The sequence below is a fragment of the Ascaphus truei genome, chromosome 1 (genome assembly GCF_040206685.1).
Source record: "Ascaphus truei isolate aAscTru1 chromosome 1, aAscTru1.hap1, whole genome shotgun sequence".
Taxonomy (NCBI): domain Eukaryota; kingdom Metazoa; phylum Chordata; class Amphibia; order Anura; family Ascaphidae; genus Ascaphus; species Ascaphus truei.
Genome location: NC_134483.1, coordinates 350,292,129 through 350,318,882, shown reverse-complemented (window position 1 = coordinate 350,318,882; position 26,754 = coordinate 350,292,129). Strand labels below are relative to the sequence as shown.

The window sequence follows — 26,754 nt, the reverse complement described above, 5'->3', positions numbered from 1 at the left end:
ATACTCCGAAACAGTAGAATAACAATTGCCCTGGACAATATTGCGAAGAATGTATTCAGTAATAAAAATGGCAGATTTAGATATTACCAACTATAGTATATATTTATTATTTATTACATTGTTTCAAGTTCTCACCTTTATCATGTTTATTGTGTTATTTTGGAATGTGTAGATGTGCGCAGAGGGTAAAACACTGGAGACGTTTTAGGAGAAATAAACACAGGCTTTATTTTATTTATTAGCCAGCAGCTTTAAACAGAAACAAAATTAGAGCAGAACATAATAACCTAACCCCATGGAACGGTCTAGCATTAAGCAGTCCCTATCTGAGGGCTGGAAGGCTAGGCCTCTTATCAACCTTTTGACACCAGGCCAAAGAGAAGTACAGTAGCTGTAGGCAGGGTGCTCTACAAGTCAGTCCAGGGTTTGTAGTGGGGGTTCCTTCTGGTGGGTTTCAGGCACTGGGGTTCCTTGGAACAGAGAGTCTCTCTTTCCCTGGGATCTCTCTGGCAGCACACACTTTCCCTGTGCTAGAGATCCCATGCATTCTGTGCAGCAGACTTTTAAGCAGGCTGCTGAAATTAACCAGCTCTCTGCTAGACTCATTAACTGAAGACAGGCTTTATTTTGGAAGCCTTTTAGACAGGGAAAAGGCGCTGTTACAGCGTGTCTAAAAACTTGATGAATGGGAGTAAAGGTGTGCTAAGCACCTTTTAGTGGATCTGACACTATGTGAGCTACACTAGGTTGCTGTTATGTAAACATGATATTATGCTAGGTATTTGTTGTTACTGTATATACTTTAGATTTCCATCCTAACACATTTGAAAAGGTAATTAAATATACCTAAATTATGAAGCAATTTAAAAATGTGGCATGCGTTTGTTGTCAAACTCCTTCTCTTTGTTAAAAAGTATCCTAATAATTAGCGTTAATACTAAATATCTCATAGGGGCTTAGACATTATAGTGAAAATCAGTGCTAATTACCTAAAAATGAAAAGAGTTTGTAAAAATCGGAAGTTCTCCTAGTTTTCAATAAAATTATCGATGAAAAAATAGATACACTACTAAAAAAAAAAAATCTCCCTTGGATTCAGTTTTCACATCAAAAGTGTCCATTTTTTTGCAATATAGGAGAGAAAGACCATCATTGTCAGCACGTTCTTTTGAGTACCATTATTTGTATTGAGTACAGTATATGGTTTTTGTGATAAAGATATAAATAAAGTGCGCACTCTTTTCTACTTGGACAAAATGTTCTTGCCCTGACATCATTGGTGTTACGTACTTTGTGTTGCATTGCCTAATGACACAAATGTTGACTAAGCAAGTCATTTTTCTTTTTGCATACATTTTGATATATTAATTTTATATCATATACAGTATGTTGGCAGTTGGGATATTGCTGCAATATGCAAGTTTGATGTGAATAAGTTGTGCAGCCTTCTTTTGAGAATTGCACATTCTTCTGTGGCAGCAAAGTAAACTTTATTACCTGCAAAAACTACCGAAGAATGCAACTAGAATTTCCAGTTAATCACTTCAAACAGATGAACTAATCTGCTGCTAGTCAAGCATATCTGTATCATCACAATATGCAATTGAAATAACGCATTTAAGACACACAAAAAATTAAATCATTGTAAACAAGGAATATAGTAAATACAAAAATATACAAAAAGGATACCGTCACATCTTACCAATGGAGCAGAGGTAGTGGCATGATGTTTGAGTACCAAACCCTTCAGCAGATAACCACCTGGGCAGTAATATTTAAATATATAGTTATATATGGGATACATTTTCTGCTATTTGCTATATTGTCTTTAGACGGGTAGCAGGTTCCCAACCTATTTGTATTGAATGCTCTTGTCTTTATAAAAAAAAAAGATATTTCTTCAGAGTACACCCAATAGGTACAAAGTTAGCCTAATTCACACCCCTGACACCCCCCCCTCCCTCCCTCCCAAGCCAATAATAAAACATGCACACGCAACCGCAGCTGCTTCTTCCCTGGATCCACAGCAAATTGATTTTCTTCCTGTGACTCTGGAGAAACTAAAGCAACGTTCCTGCATTTTATTATGACTGCTCTACCAAACCATTGCACCAAATCTTAATATATAAAATCGAATGGTTAGTGCTATCTGTGGTGAATCTGATTGGTCCGTGGCCACCCCGACTCTCATTGGCCAAGAGGTACGCCCCACTGTGACACACACATAGGCACTAGGTCCGCCCTCCAATAGTCAGCCTCCCACACGACTCTCATTGGTCAAAAGGTACAGTGACATCACTGACACACACCTCCTTCACTCTCACACACTTGCAGTGACACCATACGGCCAGAACCTCTGATGACTCCTTGCTAAGTTGACATGTCACACTGTCACCCCCACACTCACACACTCACACTCAACCCTGTCTACACACTCAACCCTGTCTACACACACACACACACTCACTGTCATCCCACAACTCTGAGTCATGCTGTCACCCGAGTCATGCTGTCACCCCTGTGTACTCACACACACATCACACACACTCACACTGTCACCCCCACACTCACTCTCAACTCTGTACACACACACACTCACTGTCATCCCACAACTGTCACCCCTGTGTACACACACAGAGATCACACACATTCACACTCACCCCTGTCAAACAACAACTCACAATCACGCTGTCACCCCTGTGACACACTCACTCACAATGACCTCTGTCATCACAAAACTCAGTAATGCTGTCACCCCTGTGTATACACTGTCATGCCCGCCCATTACCTTAATCATCCCTCCGCAACGGCCCGCACACTCATGCTATGGCTTTTTCTACTTTAATTATCCCGATGGCCGCCGCGCACATTCGACCGCCATTCTCCATCACCAACCGCATGTCAGTCCCTGTGCACATGCCCGTGACAAAACTGCCGCCCATTACCTTAATTCTCCCTCCGCAACGCACACTCATGCTATGGCGTGTGTACTTTTATTATCCCGATGGCCGCCGCAAATATTCAACCACCATTCTCCATCACCAACTCCCTGTGCACATGGCCGTGCAACAAAACTCCATTCTCTGTCCGCAACGGGCACATGGCCTACGCACACACACACGACGACAGTACCTTCAACTACGCACCACACAGACACAGACACAGACACACACAAAACTCACCTCACTCCCTGGTGGTCCAACTCACCTCCCTCACTCCCCGGCGCTCCAACTCACCTCCCTCACTCCCTGGCGGGGGAACAGGCAGTGGGCACGCAGGCTGCCTTGCGGCGCCGAGTGCCCAAGATGGCGGCGGACGGAAGGACCCCCTTCCTCCCTCGCGGCACCAAGTGCCTAAGATGGCGGCGGACGTAAGTAGAGGTAGGGAGCTGGGGGGGGGGGTGTGTGTCACTGCCGCGGAGTTGCTCTGTCCCCGGGGGGGGGCGGGTGATGTCTCCCCCTTCTGCCCCCCCTTCTGCCCGATCACGGTGGCTGCCTCCCTGCCACTGGGCGCCGCCACTGCACCTCACAGACCTCAGGGGCGCCACAGCCGCACCACCCTCTCCCGCCTGAAACACACACCTCGGCGCACCCTTAACATGCCAGCGGGGGAGCAGACCAGTGGCGGACGCAGCGGGGATGACTGTCGTCACTCCTCTCCCCCAACCCCGTACCTCCCTGTCGCCTCCCCAAAGGTTCCTCTCCGCGTGAGGTGGGGGGGATGCCCAAACGCTATCTTCATGCCGCCTGAGGTGTGGGGGATGCCGGGACGCTCACTATTCGCATGCCGCTGCCACGTGAGCTTTGGGGGTGCGGGGGGGATGGCGGCCTGCCCTCTAGCTTCATGCCGCCGCCTCCGGTATGGGGGGGAGGGGGAAATTTCACTCAATCCTCACCCAGTCACCCACCCATCCAGTCACTAACACACTCACTCACTCAACCACCCAGTCACTAACTCACCCACCCACTAACTCACCCACCCACTCACTAACTCACCCAGTCACTCACTACTCGCCCACCCAGTCACTAACTCACCCACCCAGTCACTAACTCACCCACCCACCCACTCACTAACTCACTCAACCACACACTAACTCACCCACCCACTAACTCACACACCCACCCAGTCACTAACCAACTCAAGACCCACCCAGTCACTAACTCACCCACCCAGTCACTAACTCAACCACCCAGTCACTAACTCCCCCACCCACCCAGTCACTAACTCATCCACCCACCCAGTCACTAACTCACTCAACCACACACTAACTCACCCACCCACTAACTCACACACCCACCCAGTCACTAACTCACCAACTCACCACCCACCCAGTCACTAACTCACCCACCCAGTCACTAACTCACCCACCCACCCACCCAGTCACTAACTCACCCAACCAGTCACTAACTCACACACACACTCACTCCCCCCCATACCTCCCTGTCGCCTCCCCAAAGTTCCTCTCCGCGTGAGGTGGGGGGATGTCTAACCGCTATCTTCATGCCGCCTTCGGTGTGGGGGATGCCGGGACGCTAACTATTTACATGCCGCTGCTACGTGAGGTATGGGGGCTGCGGGGGGGATGCCGGCCTGCCCTCTACCTTCATGCCGCCGCCGCCACCTCCGGTATGGGGGGGAGGGGGAAATTTCACTCACTCCTCACCCAGTCACACACCCACCCAGTCACTAATGCACTCACTCACCCAGTCACTAACTCACTCAACCACCCACCCAGTCACTAACGCACTCAACCACACACACAATCACTAACGCACTCAACCACACACACAGTCACTAACTCACCCACCCACTAACTCACACACCCACCCAGTCACTAATTCACCCACCCAAGTACACACCCACCCAGTCACTAACTCACCCACCCACCAAGTCACTAACTCACCCACCCAGTCACTAACTCACTCAACCACCCACTAACTCACCCACCCAGTCACTAACTCACCCACCCAGTCACTAACTCACCCACCCAGTCACTAACTCACCCACCCAGTCACTAACTCACCCACCCAGTCACTAACTCACCCACCCAGTCACTCACTCACCCACCCACCCAGTCACTAACTCACCCACCCACCCAGTCACTAACTCACTCAACCACCCACTCACTAACTCACCCACTCACTAACTAACTCAACCACCCACTAACTCACCAATCCATCCAGTCACTAACTCACACACCCACCCAGTCACTAACTCACCAACCCAGTCACTAACTCACTCACCCACAGTCACTAACTCACCAACCCAGTCACTAAGTCACTCACCCACCCAGTCACTAACTCACCCACCCAGTCACTAACTCACCCACCCACCCATTCACTCACTCACTCACCCACCCACCCAGTCACTAAGTCAAGGGTCATTAACTCACCCACCCACCCAGTCAATAACTCACTCACCCACCCAGTCAATAACTCACCCAGTCACTAACTCACTCACCCAGTCAATAACTAACACACTCACTAACTCACCCACTTACTAACTCACTCACCCAGTCACTAACTCACATACTCACTAACTCACCCACTTACTAACTCACTCACGCACCCAGTCACTAACTCACCCACCCAGTCACTAACTCAAATCACCAACTCACTCACCCACACACCCAGTCACTAACTCACTCACCCACCCACCCAGTCACTAACTCACCCACCCAGTCACTAACTTACCCATCCAGTCACTAACTTACTCACCCACCCAGTCACTAGGTGAGAGACCCCACTCACTAACTCACTTACCTGCCCTCACTAACTCACCCACTCACTAACTCACCCGCCCGCTCACAAACTCACCCACTCACTAACTGGCTAACTCACCCGCCCAGTCACTAACTCACCCAGTCACTAACTCACCCACCCACAGAGAGAGGGCAATGGGGAGCAGAGATAGGGGGTGAGTGGACAGAGAGGGGGAGTGGGACCATTCAATCCCGGGCAACACTGGGTATATCATCTAGTAATAGATCTAACTTTAAAACTTCTGCCTTTACTTCACTATGTGTTATTATTAACATCCTGGAAAGGACCCCTTCATCTAGTCTGACCTTGGTTTTTTTGTGTTTTTTAACTATCCACCCAATGTCACAATGGCATACTAAAGACATGTTGTGATTACTGAGTATATGCACATAGCAATGTTTCTTATTCTGAGGATGCTTTTCACTGTGAGCTCTGTCACACAGCATTTTCAGAGACAATACCAATACAGCAGCATACTGTACATAAACAAAGGTAAGCGTCACAGTCATACATGGAAAACATAAAAGCATAAATTGTTGGCAGAGAAGCACAACGGCGCCCACATAACCTGGCCATGTTCCTACCTATGTGAAACCTCAGAATGAATGATGTCCTTGTTTTTTCATATGTTAAATATCCTTGTATCTAAGCCAAGCAGTCCTGAATTATTTCACTGTATTAGCCCCCATCATCTCTGTTGGAGACTGCCCCATTAACCCACAACCATTTGTACAAAAAGTACCCTCACGTTCCACCTGAGCCGTCCACCCTACTTTGACCTTTTGTTCTGGCATTCCTCTGTATTATGCTTCCCTTTTATATGTTTGTGGCAGGACGGCCTGTAGCCGAGGTCAGGGAACAGTCCACACGTATAGTTTCAGGATAATGAAAACGTTCAGTGGCTTTATTTCTCCACAGCATAACATAACATGTGGGTACACTGTCCCTTTAAACAAAAAAAAATCCTGCTCCACATTGGGAGAACGGACTAACACTCCAGGCCTATCTAGCAGGCTGGCTGGCTAAACCATTACCAAACCGTAAGTGTATTTTAAGCAGTCAGGAAAAACAAATGAACAATTCTTACTTTGGTTGAAGCAGTTAGTTTGGTGAATCCGTCTGGCTAGCAGCTCACATCGCAGCGTGCTCTGGTCTAAGGCAGCCAGCTACTGCCAGTAACAAGATCCTTTTCTACCTTGCTGGTTATCAGGTGTCAGCTTACCTCCTGATTACCTAGCTTTCTCCTGAGTTAACCTTCTGAGTGCTGGATGAAGCACTCAGACATATGTTTCCCAGGCATAACTGATAGGGGTTGACTTCACCCTGTCACAATGTTGTTTCCACCATGTACCACTTTCTTCTTTCTTCCAAGCTGTACATTTTGAAGGCCTTCCGGCTTTTCTGATACTCTACATTTTATGATATCAACCACACATCATTTCAGTAGCCTTTTTTTGCATCATCTACTTCTGGATATTTGTCCTTCTGAACTGAATACAGTACTATAGGTAATCATTTAATAGATCAATGATCTATAAAATTGCATGTTCACCATGTTTTCATATACAGTTGTGCATCTTGGTGGCTTTTTCAACCACTTTGTTACATACTTTGCCTTCTCTTAAGTCATCTGATTTAATGACTCCAAGGCACCTTTCTGTGCATGTGGGTGCCTTGTGGTTCAAGTGCATGATTGTATACTTCTTGGCATTAAATTGAAGTTGTCACACTCTTAACCATCTTTAGTTACCTAAATTGCTCATCAGTATGTATACCCATAATAATACATATTTGTTGCAGATCTTTATATGAACTACAAAAAGAAATGTTTCCTTCCAGAAGAAATGTAATATCACTAATAAAGACATTAAAAAGCACAGAGTACAGATCTCAGAGGTAGCCGCCCGCCCTTGTACTGGAGTATTTTTGAACTTGAGTCATTGGAGTTTGCATAGACCACAATGAAATCCAGGTGAGCTACACTTACAGCTCCTCCCCTATCCATTACTGTATCCACCCAGTCAAAAGAAATTATTTGGATGCGTTTGATATCCCCCATGTAAATCTATGCCGCCTAGAATGCTGGATTTCAGATATTCAACAATTTGTTCTTCCATTAGTGTTTCTATTTAATTCGCCACTACCAAAGTCAGGCTTACTGACTGCTAATTACATGCCTCCTACATCATTTCACTTTTGTTTAGTGCGACGACATTTGCAGTCTACTGGAAATACACCTGTTTATAGTGACCAAAAAAAGGTAAGTGGTGTTACAAGCACTTTCTATTCTACCATTTATATTCCTGTTCAATATCTGTGGTTCCTTACCCTTCCCTCCGGCTGCAAAGATCATTCCTTAAGATATCTGCCTTACTGTACTTCTGTCCTCATCTACACGTCCTTCCACTCACGCTTTAATCTTTCCATCCTTTTGTTTTTCTCTTTTGCTTATATACCTACAATATTGTGTTCCCCTTTTAACTGTCTGACCCATTTTCTCCACTGACTGAGCCATTGCACACCTGACTCCTCATGTATCCTTGTTTTTCTTTACCTATTCTTGTCCTCTGTCCTCTTACTCATTAGTTTGCTTCTATTTCCTACAACCAGCCTTTTGTTGACTTTATTAACAATAAACAGTAAAAAAAGGAGAGCATACAAGCAATGTTACAGTATGTGATACAAGCACGTTGTGAAATGAAAAGTATTAAAAAAAAAAGAGGCTTACCCCAAATCCAGTATCTTGCAATCTGGAGAGGCGAGGGTACTTGAAAGAACCTTTATTGATTCCATATCCAGGCTATTTTCACCGAGCCTAAAAGATACAAGTATTGTTATGCTGGTCTTAAAGGCCTTCCTTTAATTGTGGAGATTGTTATTTTCCCCTATAAGCTCTTCGGTGGAAATAGTTTCCAGGCTATATGGTTAGGTAATGGGGGAGCAAATTTAACCATTATGATCCTTTGTCTGTTTGGCAGGAAGAGTGCAAAAGAGACAGATGACACGAGACATTTCTAACAACGTAAACAGGAACATGGATCCTTAGGAGTTTTAAGCCTCAGTAACAAATTGAACATCCTAGAGAACCAGAGAAAATGCTATTACGAAAGTCTAAAGTGCTCAGCAATTTGGACTATGAATAAATATTTACAATATCTATACTCTGAATGCATAAATACTTTCACAGCGAGATTCATTTTACACATTTCTACATTGCAATATTAGATGGCATGTAAACTGTGTTAGGAAAGGTACATTAATGAATACTGCCTGTCAGTGTTTACCTTAACCCAGTTTCCTTTTCAATTTTACTATGCAGTGCTATTCCACAATACACCTACAGAACTAGGGCTGGAATACACTTTATAGACTCATTAAAGGCCACCGGGGTTACCAATAGAAAGCAACCTCATTACTTTCTATTGCTCGCAAGAGCAAGCCCTGACCGTGTGGCCATTTTGTGCCCGGAAGGCACATCTTTTTGTTCGTGCCAGATCGCGGATAGCAGGGAGTCTCCAGACATCAGGGGACCATGGAGTAGCTCCGGAGGGTCAACCAGTTCAGACAAACTTTTAAATGAACGAATTGCTGCTTTTACACATCTCCTCAGAGCCTCTCATTGCTGCTTCTACCATGTACAGTATATTACTCATGTATGCATATTTACATCCAGTGGCCCCCATATAAAGTGATCTTGCCGGATATTGCCTTTCCTTGACAAGCAATATGTAAACAAAACAATGTAGGCATGGTGTTATTTACAGCAAGATGCTTTGGCCGTGTGTGCAAACATAATTTTATCGGATTGCATTTGTTTAAGCAATTGCATATAAAGTGAGCCTTTATTAGAGGTTCCTGGTCTCCTGCTGCAGTTTTGATTTTTTTCTGCCTGTCTGAATTGGTATTGTAGAAAGCCTGGATTTTGTACTAATCCCCAAAAAACTTTACAAGGAGTAATTCTGAAATTTCAGATGTAAAATGTATGGTGCTGTCTCTCAGCGTGCATCAACACATCCTTAATTACGTTTAGGAACTCTGCCATCATCATGTCCAGGATGTCTGCCAATTCCTCCGCTAGGTTACCATCAGCTTGCCTTTCCCAGGTTTCTTTCTCCTGGTCATACTGACTTTCGGGGATGGAGCAACTTCTCTGCTCCTCCAGCTCCAGTTTCTGGACGTCTCGTGTCCCTTCTCAAACAGAGTTACCTGGCCTCTAAGATCCTCCTCCAGCAATGCTCTGGTTATGCTCAGTGTGGTCTTTAGCTCCTCTTGCTGCTCTGCGGGGACAAACTGGGTACTCAGACGCTCCTGTGACACTTGCTTCTTCTCCTCAGCATCTGCCTGTTTCTCCGTGGCCTCCTGCAGAATTGCGCGCAGACTTTGCAGCTGGCTCTGCAGCTCGTGTTCTGCATGTGTGCATTGCTCTAAGAAGACACGTTCTCCTTGCATTACTTGCTTGCTGCACTTCTAGCTTTTCCAGGGCCAATTGTTTCTTCACATTTTCTACCTGGTGAAGCTTCTCATCTCTTTTACTGACCTGGTTAGTCAAATCTGAAACCTTCTCTTGTAGGTTTTTCTTCTCTTCTCTTACAGTCTCTATAGTTTGCCTGACCTCTTCAAGGCCGTAATGATATAAATTCAGCGCTGCGATGAGACGGCGAATCTCCTGACAGCCTTCCAACTCTGCCTTTGCCTCTTCATCCCTGGTGGCAGGAACTGCATTTGACCACTCAAGGTTAGTCCTCATGTCTGGGAACTCGCTCTGCAAGTGACGCTTTGTCTTCTCCAGAGTTATACACTTGACGATCGCTGCGGACAGACCCCTCTGTAGCTCAGTCTTAGCTTCTTGCTCCTTTTAACTGTTCGTGGAGGAGATCATAGTTATGCTTGGCACTTCACAATGCATACTTTAACCTGGCTTAAGGAATCAACCCTTTTCTCATCTTTTTCCTTTTCCATCTCCATTTGAATCCACGCCTTCAACACTGAATATTCTGCCACTCCCAGGAGGATTCCGCCAGTCCCTATAGGCTGTAGAACATTTTTCGACTCCCTTCGGATTTACAATTTCTTGACATCGCAGGCTCATCATTAACCATTTCTGTAACTTCCGCTGTCAGTTGCGAACTTCTTTTCTTTTAACTTTTTTTTTCTTTCTTTGTTTTGGTAGGCTCTGAGGCATGAGCAGTACTGAGCTCATATTCCTTGCTTGCTGTCGTTGCTTCCTTGCTTGCTGGAGGCAATCTTCCTCATACTGCCGGTACTCTTCATATTCATGAATGTATGGACACGTTTCTTCCGAGTGGCCCAGGTCCTCGCACTCCATACATCATATGGGCATTTTGCTGTTGGGTCTCACTGTCGCTGTGCAGTCGGGACTTCAGCAAACCATCAGATAAAACTTTTCATCCACCTTTTCTTCCAGAATCACTACCTCACGCCGTCACCGTCTGCATTCGTTTCTCTGCTTCAGCTCAGCTTCGCCTCAACCCTATTCCACTTTTCCTGCATACTCCAATCACATCTGGTAGTCCTATGCAGTGTGACAGACCCTACTTCCATAATCAGTACCTCTCGCGGGTCACCACCTGTAGCCGTCTTGCTCTCTTTGCTCCCAGAATCAGTACCGCTCGTGGGTCACCGTCTGTTGTGCAGCCTCGTTTTGTTGCTTTATCCAGCGCAGTGATCCTTGTCTTTCTATAAACAATTGTGGTGACCGTATTGCTCAGCCTAATACTCAGATAAGTATAAAGTCTATACAACAGGGTGCAATAGGAAACAACTATATCATTTTTAACAAGGTAGGTTCCAAACGGAACCTGAAAAGATCCTATCTAGCACTCTCTGTGGAAAGGGATAGATGGACTAATAGTCCGTGAGATTCCAAATATCTCTACAAGGGGGTCGATAAACCAAAGGCTATCCAGAAACTGACAAATATAATATATATGTCCACATAGTACTAAAAGTTCAAAAATAATAAAATGTTAATAATAAATTGATAAACAAGTTAACATATAATACACAGTGTAATTAAACACCTAAGTGTGTATAATTGCTATAATATAGCATATACCATATACCATTTCATAAAGTCAGCTGATGAGGTATGTATAATGGGAGGTACGTGATAAAGTGAAAAATAACACACCTACATATCTAATTGGTGCAGCAGTGCAGTAAGTAACCCACGGGCTCAATAGAGAGATGGAACCTCTGATGAAGTCACAGCCCGTGATGAAACGTGTCAGGACGCTATGTCTTGCGTACTGACGTCACCACAGTCCGCTCGCAAATCCACGAGGAGACCAGCACACACTGAACAATTGAAACTGCTGTGGGATCTTGGCGGTTTTCAGTCACTTTCGCACCATGAAGCAAGATTCAGCATTTATCTGACTGGGGCTCCCTGTCTTACCAGCGATTGGGATTGCTGTCTACTTCCATGGTGACATCACTACTACTGAGATTTATCTCATAAATGCTGTTTTTTTCAAGTCCTCTAGTGAATGCATGTCCAAGAGAGCCTTTTTTATTTTTGTAACATTAAAACTAATTCATACAGTATCACACTATGGCGCTTGCATTTATTTATTTTTATATATATATATATATATATATATATATATATATATATATATATATATATATATAAAAAAACAGGAATTCCTTACCAGGCAGATCGGGAGTCCAAGACCACGCAGCAAGAGAAGAGACAGCACTCAGTATAAATTCCAAAAGATGTATTATAAGATAGGCACATACAACCGACGTTTCGGTCCCTAAACAGGACCTTTCTCAAGGGAGCACCCCCTTGAGAAAGGTCCTGTTTAAGGACCGAAACATCGGTTGTATGTGCCTATCTTATAATACATCTTTTGGAATTTATACTGAGTGCTGTCTCTTTTCTTGCTGCGTGGTCTTGGACTCCCGGTCTGCCTGGTAAGGAATTCCTGTTTTTGTTTATTGCTTTATGGGACAAGCACCTATCTTCAACATTTCTGCGAGTGCCATCTGACTCTGTATACTATATGTATACTATATATATATATATCTCCCTGCTCAAAATTTTGTCCCTGAGGAAGCTCCGTAGTAGGAGGGAAACGCGTGTTGGACACGTGTTGATGATGTCAGCCCCTTTCATGGGGCTATTTTAATACAGTACTTGTCAGCCGGTCACTAGATTAGCCAATATATAAAAATCAGTGTAGTGGCTAGGCAAGGATTCCTGGAGTGGTTAAGATCTGACTAGGAGGTTATACTGCCCATATCAAGATACAACATATGATATTAATGGCCACTACGATATCCACTACTCTACTAGGCTAACTAGTGAAGTGCTGGGCTTGGTTGCTCACTCTGGCTGCGTGCACCTTAGCAGCCTCTCATTCTCCAGTTTTAATGATATATTGGAGCATTTAAACATTAGAGACTGCCTGGTTGCACGAGTTACTTTATTTAATTTATTTTTAAAAGTTATCAAATTTTCTTTTGGTAATATATGTTTTAAGTATTTGATATTAAAGGTTAAATTTTAAATATAGGTAGTGTGCATTTAAGTGAATCTCTTTTGGAGTACAGGCCACTTCTTTCTTCTTTCTTTTTTCTTCTATTATAGTGTGGTCTCAAAAATCATTGATAGAACACACAGACATACATATATATATATATATAGTTAACAATAGCTGATAGAGTGGGTACTAGAAGCTAATACAATAATTCAGAAGTATAAATGAAAAGTTGTAACCCAAAGCTAGGCAAGGTGTTAGTCCACACATGCATTTTTGGGCAAACCATAATATTTGAGTGGTTGTATTCTCCGCAAAAGCAACTAAAACATTGGGGCTACTGCCCCATTAAGGCAAAAATGCAAAATCAAAAAATAAACACCTACTCCATGTTAGAAGACTAAATAAACATTACCCCGGCCCTTTCTATCTGATGGCTGGGTAGGCCAATTTCCAGTCAAATCTTATAAAAACAATATTAAGGAACAATATATAGTCTTATCTGACATGCTGGTCCGGCGTCTCCGATTTCTCCAGCTGCAGGCGTTGAATTCCTGCTGCTCCCAGGAAGTCTTTTGCCCTTCTGTGTGTGCAGGGTTCTCTGCTGTGTGGGGCTTTGAGTTCCCCACTGTTGCCAGGCAAAATCCTCTGTTAACAAGCCTAGATCCCTGCAGGCGGGAGCTTTGTGATGTGTGATCCTCTCACAGAACCTCAACAGGGACACTGACAGCAGCTACTTCCTTCATTTTATCCCTGCTCAAACAGGAATTTTAATCTCATCTGCAGAAAACCTGATGCCTAGTTCAGTATCCTGCCCTGTAAAGGGAGTTTAACTTCTTGTCTCCCTTATATCCTTATTGACATCACAGTCTAGTCTTCCAATATTTTAGACATTTTTATGGGAACATAGTCAATATTGCATTTAGGATGACTGGCGATTTTCAAATCAAGTCCCACAGCAAGTAAACACAAAGTTGCCAAATTATACATGTAATATTAGTTATATGCTTAGTACTAACCATAGTTGTTTACACCGGAGAACATGTGGTTGAAGTTGCTTAAGGTATCCAGCATTCATATGCGTGGCTGTTAAATCTAGCTCTGCAATGTCTCCATCAACAAGACTCAAGAAATAGTTCAGTACATCAAAGTCTATTGGTGAGAATATGTTGTCACTTATATTAAGACGTAATATAGCTGGGGTTATTCTCTTGGCCAAACAATTAACCTGCTGCTCAAATAAACAGTGCAATAGGTTCAGAATATAAGATCCATTTTGGCAATGTTCAATAATTGATTTAATTAACCATGATGTATAACTCTCAGATTTGATACTTTCATTAATTTTTAGATGTTTTAATAGAATACTTTGGTTTCTGACTGAAAGTAAACCTGAAAGAAACCTATGAAATAAATCCAAGTATCCAGAATGAATGCCAAATCTTTTCTGCACTTCCAAATCCATAATATCATCTGAGAGATTAACTTCGTGAGCATAATAAAATGCTGCCAAAAATTCCTGGATAGTAAAATGTGTAAACGAAAGAACGTTTTCTGTACATTCCAGCTCCTGGACGCATGTTTTATCCAGAAAACTATTAACAATGTGAATTGGTAGTTCATTAAATATTTTCACGTCATTTTCATAAAATAGTGTTTCATGTTTTAAAAGTGATTGGTATGCCAGTTGACCCAAACCAAGAATTGCTTTCAATGCCGAGAAGTCGTCGGTGCCATCTTTAGCACAACCCACCTGATGCGTATGGAATTTTAATAAAACTACAAGGTAACGGCAATATATATCAGTCATTGTTTTTGGCTGGTCACGATGAAGAGTGGAACTCTCTTTGAGAACACTACAGACAATCCAACAGAAGGTGGGGATGTAACACAAAGTGAATAGGAAATGGTTATCTCTAACAAACTCAAATATTTCACTTCCCATTTTATGGTCTCCATAGAATTTTTGAAAATAGTCTTCTATTTCGCAGACAGAGAATCCAGTAATAACAACAAAGCGCTCAATGCAATCAACAGGGATGTGGTTGATAACAGTGGGTCTGCTGGTTACTAAGATGGTTGATTCAGGAAGGAGCTCACCCTTCATAAGGCTGCCCACTAATTGAGACTGCTCTGCTTCTTCATCTGGATCACATATATATTGGTCTATATCCAGCTCGTTGTAGAATTTAAATTCATCAAACCCATCCAAGATGATCAGAAGTTTTTCACTATTGCAAAAAATTTCATCCAATGTCCGCGACAAATGTCCATTTTTTTTAAGTATGATTTGCCTCAAGGTAGTTGGCTTATTTATTAAATTGAGGTCCCGGAAAGTAAAATTGATCGCAAAATCAAAGTTGCAATATGCCAGTGTTTTTGAAAAGTCGTGCAGAATTTTTTGAACAAAGACAGTTTTCCCAATTCCCGCTACGCCACTCACAAGGATTTTCTTTGGAGCCCTCCTGTTACTTAGCTTGTGAAAGAGCTGGTCAACTTTTATATCAAACTTCTTTTCTTTTTTGTTCTGGAGGTGTATTCGTTGTTGACCAAATGTCAGCAACTCATTTTTCTTAATATCAAGGCTGTAATGCCCCCTGACAAGCAGGAGATTTACAAAATGATCAGAAAAGTAGAATTTCTCCCCATGCATACTATTATAAGACTTCATACAGTCAGTCCGCCGGATAAGAACTTCTTTGTGCTTCTGTATAATTTTGGAATATTCTGGAAAGAAAGAAAGATATTTCGATCTTATTATTAGTATGGGACATTTTGTCACAGCGAATTATTTCATTGAATGCTGAAAAGAGCAGTATGTTGCAACCTGATTTAGAAAAGGTAGAAAATATAGAGATGGGCAAAATATTCAATGAAATTCGAATCCGCCGTGGATTGGGCAGTTCTTGCAGATGCTACTGCATACGTATTTAAAATGTTTGTATTGTATTATTATCTACCAACTTAATATAAGTGGAATAGGTGCCGACAGCGTGAACATTTATATTCGGAACAATGTCAAGCTTTCTATATATTCATCCGTGCAAAGTAAGATATACTTCCTCCTTTATTGATGATTTGGGGGGGAAAAGGTGCTGCACAGTGCCAAAAGGCACAATCACAAAAAAGGAAAACACAGTCCAAAAAGTCAAGGGGGGCGATAATGTCTTGGGCACTTAGCCCTTCTTGGACGTTCCCACAAAAACGTGGTACTTCCCTTCCGGAAGCAAAAAGAGTCCCACAGCTACAATGCAACATATCAATACTTAATCTGTAGCAAGGTGGTGCAGGAAGGATCCAAAGATCATCTCATCAGCTGCTAGCTGCTCTGCATGGCATCACCATACTATCCAGCATGTAAGAGGAGTGTGTGTCTTGTCCTCTCTATAGAAGCTTCCATAAAGCCCTCATGCAGCACAAACACATGCAAGCTTGCTACATTAACCCTCCAAAGTGGTCATGTGATCACTACATCACTGTTGGGAAGGAGAGGTGTCACCCCCCTTCTGTCAGCATCATTGCAAATCGTGTGCAGAACGCAATAACATACACAATATATCAACCGTGAAATATACACCCATAATCAAACACTGTGCTAAGGTGAATTACTGCAGGATCTTCAGTGCATCAAGGCAACAGGTTTTCTTATGAATACGAGACATCAATCTAGATTCATAAAATAAGCATTTATAATGCATACAGTAAATTAATAGTAAATAATTGTGGTGCTGTGTTATATAAATACAATATGAACTAAATGTAGTTCCCTGCTTCTAAAAGGGCATTCCAGCCGCACCCTTCTAAACTTAGATTTTTTTTTCTAAGTAGACAAAATTTCCCCTAATATGCCCTTCTACGAAACAACAACATGGCATGACAGACAATGTTGAAATTCGAGTCTGAGGAAGCCATCGCCTACACTTAGAGGAAGTAAACAGTGCAGATGAAACATGCAGGTGACTGTAACTAAAGAAATAGCAACTCTATGCTCTCCCTCATACAGTGGCAATCCTTTAAATGTATAACTTGCTTATGAATCGGTAAACTTTCCCATTGTTCTTGGAAAACAACTTAGGTTAGCACTTGTAATTGGACAATCTGCCATATCATGTGTTTAGCCATAAAAGCAGTTTTTATTTAATGTATGATGCAGAGCCCAGCTACAATCTGCTTTGTATGGTCAACCTGGAAGGGAAGGGGAGGGTTAATTCCCACATGTGATGCTAACCAGGAGTAGGCAATGTTTGATCATGATATAAAAATATAAACATCTTCATAGCATAGGACAGTTCATAAGACTCAGGATTCCAGATAGTCCAATGTTAAACACACTCCCATAGATTGTGCCACTAGCCATATAGGTAAGTCTTATGTGGTGGTCTAGGTAACCGTGTGTGGGACTGATCACATAAATGAAGTAAATGGATTACTCACTGCTGACCTTGGGGATATCCTGGTCCTGTCCTGCGTGCTCCTACCAAGGAACAATTGAAGAGAGTACAGGGAAAACGGCGGTGCATCTGCTGCTGCTGCTGAAGATTGGAAACCACAAACTGCAAACCACAAAATATCCTAGGTGCAAAAATTTATTTTAGGGCATAGTAACAGCCAAAAAGAACACTCTGATGCGTTTCCCGTGGTATCCCACGCTTTATCAAAGAGTAAAATCACTTACAACGATCACTTACGTATGTGATCGTTGTAAGTGATTTTACTCTTTGATAAAGCGTGGGATACCAGGGGAAACGCGTCAGAGTGTTCTTTTTGGCTGTTACTATGCCCTAAAATAAATTTTTGCACCTAGGATATTTTGTGGTTTGCAGTTTGTGGTTTCCAATCTTCAGCAGCAGCAGCAGATGCACCGCCGTTTTCCCTGTACTCTCTTCAATTGTATGGTCAACCAAAGTAACATACAGATGCAGCCACCATTATTAGATCACTTGCCTGGGTAAAAACTAAGGTATCTCACAGTAAATGACTCAACATGTCTCAAAAATTCTTTGAGATTCCTAATGACACATCTGATTAACACAGCAGGGGTCCCTGCAGTCCCATTCAGTTTGAATGTGTTGCAGGGACCCCCTGCTGTGTTAATCCGATGGGCCATTAGGATGTCACAGAAATGTTGAGACATGTTGGGGCATTTACTGTGAGATTGCCCCAGATTTTCCAAGGCAAGTGATCTAATACTGGTGGCTGCATCTGTAGATGCAATGTTTATGAAGTGAATACAAGTGTACTTCTTGTCCTTATGTACTCACCATTTACACTGTCCACTGTCTGCTTCTTTAATTTTGTGCTTTTGACTTGAATGAAGAGTGAGCAAAAAAGAGATGCACGCTTTTCCCCAAGACAGTCAAGGACATCTAGCAATTTTCTTACTTTTTTTCTGGGACCAGGTTCATATGCAACATCCTCATATTCATCTTTTGAGATCAGATCTTGTTGCAAAGCTTGTTGGACAATGAAATCAATATAATCTTCAAGCTCATCTACAAGTCTCCCACGGTGCGTTCTCAAAAACAAAGATGAAGACGCTCTAGAGAGAGAAACAGAAGTGTTATATTAACAACTGTTATGATGACTAGACCCTTCTTTATACAAATGCAGTAGCTGTACCAAATTTTTGTTGTATAAATTAACTTGTTTGAAGTGAGCATTGCACTAACGATTTGAGTTGAATAAAGACACAATCCCCATTTCTCAAAAACATTTCATACAGGGCTTTCTTCTGAGTGTAACCACACTACTCTGACCCACTGTTCCCAATATACTTCCATTTTAAATATGGTGATTGGGTTTACTCTGGTGTTTCAAGAAACTGCAACATCTGGAGATGATATCCCAGATTTCTAATGATGCTTTGTTTCCCCCTTGTTCACCAGCAAACTCTCACGCTGACATCTCCGGAACCATGGTGACCCCAAAAGGTCAGAGTATTGTGACCTCCGGGGGACAACTTAGTTCTGGCAATGTGAAAAAAAAAACAGTCATGGGGAGAGCAATTGCTGCTTTAATGGATGTCCCAAAAGGTCCAAAACGGAGCACAGCAGTAGCAAGGAGTGGGGCCACTTGTGCGTCCTGCATTGCTGCTAACAACAACGGAGCCTTGCGATCTTCCTCTACTGCTGGAACGCTGAGAGACCCAGGCCGTGACGTCAGACGCCGCTTGTATGCGGAAGAAGTGGATGTGCAGCAGCGACCAGAGCTTACTTACTGCTTCTGAACCTAGAGTGGTTTAACTGCTTTTTTATTTCCTGGAGCATGTGAGTGTATTGGAGCCTCCTTGCTCGAGTGTATTATTAATTAAATTGTGTTGCACTATATTCTTTCTTTTTTCTTTACATATGCTGCCTTTTTCGATTTGAGATTCCAAGTGATTGTTCCAGCTTGGAGAGGAATATTGCGCTCTGTGTCCTCCCCCAGACGTTACCTTGAGTGATTGCGAAATCACTCACACCAGCTTCATCTCCTCTTGGTGATATTTATTGTTTTTATTTTTAATAATGTATTTTTAGGGTTTTTGCGCTTACTTTCCTTGCACCGTTAGTGAGCTCTGAAGACCCCCATTATCACTTTAAATTAACGATTAACGATACGTCAATAATGGAGTTTTGTGGATCTGGGCCTCAGTGGTAACGCAATTCTATTTCAGGTAAGTATATTTGTTTCTTTAATAATTGGCTTAAAAAGTAAAAATCTAAGCAAAAAAAATAAATAAGTAAAAAAATTAATAAATGTAGCCAGGTCTCCCCAGCGCTGCCGCACCCCCCTCACCTGACTGCCGATCGCGGGGGCCGCCGCGTCCAATGGCGGCTCCGTTAGGCAGTGGCAGGGGAGAGGGCGGTCAGGTCCCGGCTCGGGGGTTGCCGGGGACGCGTGCGGCCGGTTGCCAAGGCCACACGCGCATCTCAGGGCTCCCGGCGCTCCCAGAGCCGGGCGAATAGGGCGCCGCCATGTTGCGCCGGGTCGCGCATGCGCAGTGAGTCCCCGGCGGCCCGAGATAGTCGCGCATGCGCAGGGAGAACCCTAGCGCCAGGGAGCAGTTGCGTGAGGGAAGGGAAAGCGCAGGAGAGTCGCGCGAGAGTAGGAACAGCTCAGGAAGGGTTGCGGCGGCCATTAGGAGTTAGTGTAGGCAGAGGGGAGGAGCGCACGCGGCCCCAATGTTATTGTAGGGGCCTCGGGACTACAATTCCCATGAGGCTTAGGGCCAGGCACACCAGGTGGGACAGTGTGGCCAATGAGGGCCAAGAGTCTGAGAGGAATAGATACATTTCCCGGTCTTTGGTCACGTCAGTTGGAGCAGCGGAGCTGAAGGGGAAGGAAGGATGCAGGGAGTGAGTGCAGCTCCTGCATCCAGATAGGTACCCTCACCCTCCAGGTAGGCCCCAACTCCCCACCAGGTTAGTGGGTAATTTATAAGGGACGGCCCTAGATAGGGAGGTCACCCTTAGTGTGTGTAAGGTGCAGGTTTGGCAGTGCCACAGCGGGTAGTGCTGTGCGCACTGGCAAATAGGCACAGTGTGTGCAGTGGGTTATTGCTGCGGGTTCCAGGTTGCGGTGTTGAGTGTTGCATGTGACGCTGCATGTAATGAGTGCAGTGTGTGTGCAGCGTGTGTTACTGTCTGCAGGCTGACTGAGAGCTGTGTGTCGGCTGCAGGCGCGTTAGGTGTTAGTATCTAGGAGTAGCGAGTAGCTATATGTTAGGGAGGATTAGGGACTTGGGTAGCTAGGGGAGTGGGGCAGGTTATTACTCCGCAGGCCCTAGGAGATTTCCCCAAGCCACCCCAAGTTACGGTTCATCAGGGACAGGCCCTAGGTTAGGGTTCCTGTCACTTTAGGGTTAGTTAGGGATAGATAGGGATAGCGGCGGTTGCTGTTCCCGTGATTCGGTTGTGTTCCCGTGAAGCGGTGGGACCCTCGTTGGGGTTCCTGGAGAAGTACCTGGATAGGATCAGACGGATGCATCGCACGTCTGACCCTTTGAGAAGAGTGTTGCAGGCCCGAGCATCGGAGTGCTCGGAAGGTACCTCTGTATTATATGTGCACCAACAGGCCTATTAGTTCCTAGTGACTGCGCAGTCACCCACGACCTCCGTAGGAGTACAGGACATTGGGTGGGGATTACTGGACACTGGGTGGGAACACCAGACATTGGGCAGAAGGTGATACGGTTATAGCATAAGGTTATGATGTTGTGTAATGTCTTATATGTGTGTTAGTAAAGTGTTTGTTCATTCAGTAAACCTGTTATCCATAATACTGGTGTATGTGGTTTCTGAGTGGGTTCCTATGTTAGGGTCATTCTACATTTCCATAGAATCCTGCATAGGTGGAGGCGCTGAAAGAAGAAACGTTCCAGAGGATTCACCCCAGGCTCTCACTAGCGGAGGCTGAGACCTCCTGTGAGCCTGCAGGTATACGCACCACACCGGTAACACCACATGTTCTACTCACCCACACTATATATGAGATTGGGTGGGGTGGAATACCCGTTACATAAATTAAAAATATTGGGTGAGTGATTGCTGCTGTATACATAAAAGGTTACATAACATCGTCAGTCCAAAAATATTATTCATAAACTTCAACAATTTTCTTTTCTTTGTCACTCGATCAATTGTATAAATCTCCAGCAATTTGCTTTTCAGAGAAGCATAAATAGAATGATATTCTGTAGCCACAGGGTTACATGCTACTGGAGATATATGTATGGCCAGATCGCTTAACTTTGAAAGCACAACAAGTCCTTTTGTCTTTTTTTAAATTTTATTGAGGGAGTAACAGAAATGGAAAGGTTGTTGTGGGTGTTGTGTGGGTAGAGAGTGTTTATCTATGTGAAGTGCTTCGGTATCAAGGGACAGTCAAACGGATTGCTTTGAAAGGGAGTAAGCAAGAATGGTAGTACTCACTCAGTTGCAGGATAAGAAAAGGAAGTGTGTAATGTTTGTCACACAGGAATAGGGACAGGGCTAAGCTACCTGTGAAAACAGACAGGGGAGTATGGAAAAGTCCATTTAGCCAGTGGAATTAAAGTGGTTGTCACGGCAACCAACTTCTAGCAGGCTGGAGAATTGGGAAGTATCTAAATGTATCCATTCCCTCCTGCACTAGGAGTGATAGCTACAGGGAAAGCTTACATCCAAATACTGTAAAGCAGCGTTTCCCAAATGGTGGGTTGCGACCCGGCACCGGGCCACGGCACCAAAATTGCCGGGTCGCAGCGAGGCTGGCCGCGCGGTGTCTCCCGTCCCCCCCGCTCAAGTAAAAAAAATGGCGGCGATTCCCCCCGCGGACCCGCGCGCTTGCGCAGGGCAAGCAGGGCCCGCTCCCTTCCTCCCCCCCCCCCGCTCCCAACGTGGGACAGAGGAGGAAGTACCAGCTCCTCTGCGGCCCGCACGTTACATGGGGGACTGAGGGGGAAGTACAAGCTCCTACTGCAGCCTGCTTCCCCCCGCGGCCAGCTTCCCGAGCTCACCTCCCGTGCCCCCAAGCCCACCGATATCGGGGGCAGCAGGGGAAAGCGTCCGGCGGCAAGGTAAGTCACCCCACCCAGTCACTGCCTCCCACCCAAGTGTCCCTGGCCCCCCTCCCACCCACCAAATTGTCCCTGGCCCTCCTCCCACCCACCCAAGTGTCCCTGGCCCCCTCCCTCCCACCCACCCAAGTGTCCCTGGCCCCCTCCCTCCCACCCAAGTGTCCCTGGCCCCTTCCCTCCCACCCAAGTGTCCCTGGCACGCTCCCTCCCACCCAAGTGTCTCTGGCCCCTCCCTCCCACCCAAGTGTCCCTGGCCCCTCCCTCCCACCCAAGTGTCCCTGGCCCCCAACCTCCCTCCCACCCAAGTGTCCCTGGCCCCCTCCCTCCTTCCCACCCAAGTGTCCCTGGCCCCCTCCCTCCCTCCCACCCAAGTGTCCCTGGCCCCCTCCCTCCCACCCAAGTGTCCCTGGCCCCCCCTCCAGTCACTCACATCCGTCGTTGCCTGTAATTCACTGTTTGTGTCTGTGTGCGTATAGGGGAGAGCGAGTGTGTGTGTGTGTGTGTGTGTGTGTGTGTGTGTGTGTGTGTGTGTGTGTATCAGTGTCTGTGTGTGTGTGTGTGTGTGTGTATCTGTGTGTATCTGTATCAGTGTGTGTGTGTGTGTGTCTGTGTGTGAATCAGTGTCTGTGTTTATCAGTATCAGTGTAAGTGTGTGTGTATCAGTGTAAGTGTGTGTGTATCAGTGTGTGTGTGTGTGTGTCTGTGTGTGTGTGTGTATCAGTGTCTGTGTGTGTGTGTATCTGTGTGTATCTGTATCAGTGTGTGTGTGTGTGTGTGTGTGTATCAGTATCAGTGTAAGTGTGTGTGTATCAGTGTGTGTGTGTGTGTGTATCAGTGTGTGTGTGTGTGTGTGTGTGTGTGTGTGTGTGTGTGTGTGTGTGTGTGTGTGTGTGTGTGTGTGTGTGTGTGTGTGTGTGTGTGTGTGTGTGTGTGTGTGTGTGTGTGTGTGTGTAGCAGTGTCTCTGTGTGTGTAGCAGTGTCTGTGTGTGTAGCAGTGTCTGTGTGTGTAGCAGTGTCTGTGTGTGTAGCAGTGTCTCTGTGTGTGTAGCAGTGTCTCTGTGTGTGTAGCAGTGTCTCAGTGTAAGTGTGTGTGTATCAGTGTAAGTGTGTGTGTATCAGTGTGTGTGTGTGTGTGTGTCTGTGTGTGTGTGTATCAGTGTCTGTGTGTGTGTGTATCTGTGTGTATCTGTATCAGTGTGTGTGTGTGTGTCTGTGTGTATCAGTATCAGTGTAAGTGTGTGTGTATCAGTGTGTGTGTGTGTGTGTGTATCAGTGTGTGTGTGTGTGTGTGTGTGTGTGTGTGTGTGTGTGTGTGTGTGTGTGTGTGTGTGTGTGTGTGTGTGTGTGTGTGTGTGTGTGTGTGTGTGTGTGTGTGTGTGTGTGTGTGTGTGTGTAGCAGTGTCTCTGTGTGTGTAGCAGTGTCTGTGTGTGTAGCAGTGTCTGTGTGTGTAGCAGTGTCTGTGTGTGTAGCAGTGTCTCTGTGTGTGTAGCAGTGTCTCTGTGTGTGTAGCAGTGTCTCTGTGTGTGTAGCAGTGTGTGTGTATCAGTGTGTGTGTGTGTGTGTGTGTAGCAGTGTCTGTGTGTCTGCCAGTGGCTGGGTGTGTGTGTCAGTGTCTGCGTGTGTGTGTATCAGTGGCTCTGTGTGTGTATCAGTGTGTGTGTCAGTGGATGCGTGTATCAGTGGCTGTGTATGTGTGTGTATCAGTGGCTGTGTATGTGTCTGTGTGTGTATCAGTGGCTGTGTGTGTGTCTGTGTGTGTATCAGTGGCTGTGTGTGTGTGTGTGTGTGTGTGTGTGTGTGTGTGTGTGTGTGTGTGTGTGTGTGTGTGTGTGTGTGTGTGTGTGTGTGTGTGTGTGTGTGTGTGTGTGTGTGTGTGTGTGTGTGTATATCAGTGGCTGTGTGTGTGTCTGTGCAGGCCCTATAGGCCAGTATTGGCGATACATTTTTTAGTGGGTCACGAAAAAGAAGTTAAAAAATAACCGGGTCACGGAAAAAAAACTTTGGGAAACCCTGCTGTAAAGGGCTGGCAGGCAGAGCTGCAAAAGGGGGGGAGGAAACAGGGGGAAACGGAAATAGACAATTCTGTTGCAGGACACATATTATTATTATTATTATTATAATTCACAGAGATGATAATTTGGGATTTGGCTAGCATGGTAATATTGCATCCTGTTCATAGTCCCCCAAGAGGCATACTGTATTCTTCATTATGCAACATACTTTGGGTCTACATTTCAATAGCTATTAACATGCTTAAAAAAAAAAAAAAACATTAAATGATAGAGGAAATATTATACTGTAATAACTTTCAGTGTTATGTTGCTAAGTGTGTTGGGAAATCATTTCCCTCCATTACAGTATACAGTATGTTGTGTGACCAGCTGTTACCTTCTTTTTCTAAACCTAGCATTGATTTGTTTTTAGTTGTCCTGGCACCATGAAGATCCTCTCTTTGTTGAAGATAGGACTATGGCAGCTGTCACTTTAAAATCCCAGTGAAGGCACATTTTCTAATATTACTGTATTTCCGCATAATGCAACTACAAGTTTAAAATGGTGCACACATCCCCTAACAATGAAACATACACAATCTTAGCAAGCTCAGAACTCAGACACACAATATTATATATGTATATAATTGTGTCAACGGAAGTGCCACAGGGAAAGTGACCTCAATTAACTACAAAAAAAAACAAAGAAGCCTCAATGCACATCTATTATGACAAATGATTTAGTTCATTACTATATGATATTTCAATATTTTTTCTTCTCATAAGTATGAGTCATTTAGTTGAATCCTTTGGTCAAAACATTGCAAGCCTGCAACCAGATCACCTACAACAAAAGATACTGTAGGCTTTACTATACAAACAAACGAGCAGAATGGATTACTGCATCACGAGGGATTATTACACGTCTCAAAGAAAGACATGCGGAAAGAGATCTAGGAGCAAAGATTCTATAGTATTACATCTGTGGTGACACTCCATGTGGTGAATGAGTGAAACAGAAATGTACAAAGAGTGACCTGCAAAACAGAGCCAGCAGCACCACTAATTTCAGTACAGAACGAATGCTCCAAGGCTGCAATGGCAATCACACAAATCATCACAGTAAACAACAGGATTTACAGATCTCCCTTAACACACATTTAACCTCCTCCCCTGCCACAGAAGACTGCCGCACAAGGCACAGACATGCATCCCACTCTCCTTCTGGGAATAAAGTGATTCAAAATGGTCATCATGAGACTTTAATCTACTCTCTGTTTTCTAATCCTAATGCCATAGTATTCTGGCTGGTGAAAGCCATATCACTATGGGAAGCGGAGACATGGAAAATCAGTACTGGACCTAGATCTCATCATGAAACTGAGCCGGATTAACAGTATTGAAATGTTGCTGCCATCGTACTAGTTTTACCTGCTACTTTGCCAGCTGCTTAGCACGGTCTCTTCCCCTTCACAGGTTACCGACACTTCCTCCATCTCGTGCTTCACTGAGTGAATTACTCATTCGTTTTCTTCCACGTATATGTTGGTATCACTCCAGCTGCAATTTGCTTTCTGTTTGTTTTTGCCTCTATCATTTTCTTGCTAAAGTTGTACAGGTGAGCAGCATAATTTCTTACCCTATGCTCCAGCGCTGAAGATAAAAGGTCACACTACAAGCAACCTCACAGACTAACTAATTCATAACACAGCCACCGCCGTGTCCTCTCCCACACAATTTCACAACCTCTTCTCTCTGATTTGTCACATGCTCACTTCCTAGCACACACCCTAACCTTGCTTACACCACCCTCTCTGTTAAGAATGGTCATAAAACTGCCAATACTAAATGCATTGCAGAATGATTCAGCAGTAAGGTACAGTGATTGGAGTTAGAAAGTAGCTTGATCAGACGTCACAATTTTAAAAGTTACAGTCCTTTGAAACAAGTTTCC

General features: G+C 44.4%; 1 protein-coding gene across 2 annotated transcripts in view; it reads right to left on the bottom strand.

Annotated features, from left to right (window-relative positions):
• Positions 1-26,546, bottom strand: part of LOC142499569 (NACHT, LRR and PYD domains-containing protein 12-like) — a 96,368-nt gene extending 69,822 nt beyond the window's left edge. Inside the window, exons 1-4 of one of the 2 annotated variants that reach the window (XM_075609101.1) lie at positions 26,232-26,546; positions 18,532-18,809; positions 14,290-15,997; positions 8,491-8,577 (exon numbers count right to left, since the gene is read on the bottom strand). In XM_075609101.1, the coding sequence (XP_075465216.1) occupies positions 8,491-8,577; positions 14,290-15,997; positions 18,532-18,809; positions 26,232-26,296 (2,138 nt within the window). In that variant the 5' untranslated portion in view covers positions 26,297-26,546. Of the gene's footprint in view, positions 1-8,490; positions 8,578-14,289; positions 15,998-18,531; positions 18,810-26,231 lie in introns of those variants that run through there. The other variant, XM_075609112.1, reaches the window with a different exon arrangement.
• Between the last annotated feature and the right edge of the window lie 208 nt (positions 26,547-26,754).